The sequence below is a fragment of the Acanthisitta chloris genome, unplaced genomic scaffold (genome assembly GCF_000695815.1).
Source record: "Acanthisitta chloris isolate BGI_N310 unplaced genomic scaffold, ASM69581v1 scaffold3637, whole genome shotgun sequence".
NCBI classification, from domain to species: Eukaryota; Metazoa; Chordata; class Aves; order Passeriformes; family Acanthisittidae; genus Acanthisitta; species Acanthisitta chloris.
Genome location: NW_008684118.1, coordinates 27,173 through 28,878, shown reverse-complemented (window position 1 = coordinate 28,878; position 1,706 = coordinate 27,173). Strand labels below are relative to the sequence as shown.

Sequence of the window (1,706 nt, the reverse complement as noted above, 5' to 3'; positions counted from 1 at the left end):
TGAAGTTTATAAAACACAAAGAACATTTTAGGAAAGAAAGCTCTTAGAGGACCTTTCTTTGAATAAACAGATCATCCAAACTCCCATCTCAGCCATAACTGAAATTTAAAGATTGAGGTATTGACAGTGGTTGTTCTCCTCTTCACAGAGATGAAGTAATGGATACCATGAAAGAGACACAGACACAGACCCTAAAATGATCTGTCTGGATGAGTTACACTGCACACACAAATAGCCACATTCAGGTCAACCAGACTGTACACATGAAGAAGTTATTCCCTTACACAAAAACCTCAGATCCACTGCATCAATTCACACTGAGATCTCTTGGCCACTCTGAGCAGCACAAAATCTTCTCCTAGGTCTCTGTGCCTGGTACAGAGAGCCAGCTTCTCTCTCCCAGGCTGCAGAGACTCCTGCTTTCAATTCCCATGCTTCCCACACCAGCTCCTCACCCCAGCAAAGTGGTGGCTGCCACAGCAAATTAACCCACTGACCTGAGTTACTGTGTTGCGAGTAAACACAATCCATTCACTAGAGATGAAGTTTAGGGTTAAAACACATTACCTTGTGGCTTCATCAAGTGCCTGACAGAGGGACAGATGCCCAAAGCTGCAGCTTGCCAAAGTTTTTTTGGAAATGCATAGAAAAGTCCTGACTCTCTTGGTATGGCATCAAGGGAACCTCAGCTAATTTTCTAGGCTCATGTTTCAGATCTGTCTAATTCAGTCTCAGAATTAATGGTGCAAAAAAAGGAGACTTTCCAGCTTTCCACCTCATCCAATAACTTTCTTTGCTAAAAAGAAAAGACAATGAAAATTTCTCTTTTCTCAGGGGGGATGGCTCAAAATTCTGTGAATACTGAAGCTTAACCAAGATTTCTCCATCTTCAGCACAATTGTCTCCTTGTGTTTGCACCACTGGTAACTGATTTGTCCTGCTTTGAAACCAGTTTAACATGATAATGTGCCTTAAAAACTGAACATTTAAAAATTGTATCAGAATTCTGACTTGGATTTAGAGCTAAACACATGGAATTCAAACTTTGGAACGTGCACAAGAGATCTGAACTTTGCTGGAGCAGTGAATTATTTGCTTTGAAGACATCAAACACCTTTGAGATGTTACACAGTGCTGCAAATCACATGGAATGAATGGAATGAATGGAGTTCCAGGTTACTCTGAAGTAACTCAGATTAGAATCTGACCAAGAAAAACTCACTCACCACTTATTTTTTGCCACACATTTGTACACCAGTGTAATGAGACAACAACATGCCCTACCTGGGCATCCCTTCTCAATGTAAGGCTTAACGAGTTCTCCAAGTTTTGTCTCAGCTGCAACAGTTTCCTTTAGCAGTTGCCCACAGCAAACTAACAGGAAGGAAGAACAAAAAAGACACAAGGTTAAATTTTAAAAAGGAAGCAACAAAGAAAAGAAACAAAAAAAACCAGAAGCTGCATACTGGAATAAGGTCACTGAATAAAATAAAAGTTGGATAGTTTCTGGGTTTGTTGTTAGGATTATTTTTCTTGGCCAAGCAGAGTGAAAAGCAAAGAGAGTGAGAATATGGAATGCAAAACAAAGCATACATTGGCAAAGAACATATTAAAAATGGAGATGGAGAGAAAGGTGTTAATCAAAGATGTTTCTGGGATAATAACTCAAGGGATTGTGAGTGGTTTCCACTTGTTATAAACTTGTA

At 39.7% G+C, this 1,706-nt stretch overlaps 1 protein-coding gene across 1 annotated transcript in view; it reads right to left on the bottom strand.

The window, feature by feature from the left end:
• Positions 1-1,284: 1,284 nt before the first annotated feature.
• AK8 (adenylate kinase 8) overlaps positions 1,285-1,706 on the bottom strand; it is a gene marked incomplete at its 3' end in the record, with an annotated part of 27,558 nt that continues 27,136 nt past the window's right edge. The window contains exon 10 of the mRNA XM_009079178.1: positions 1,285-1,374. Within this exon, the coding sequence (XP_009077426.1) occupies positions 1,285-1,374 (90 nt within the window). The remainder of the gene's footprint in view (positions 1,375-1,706) is intronic.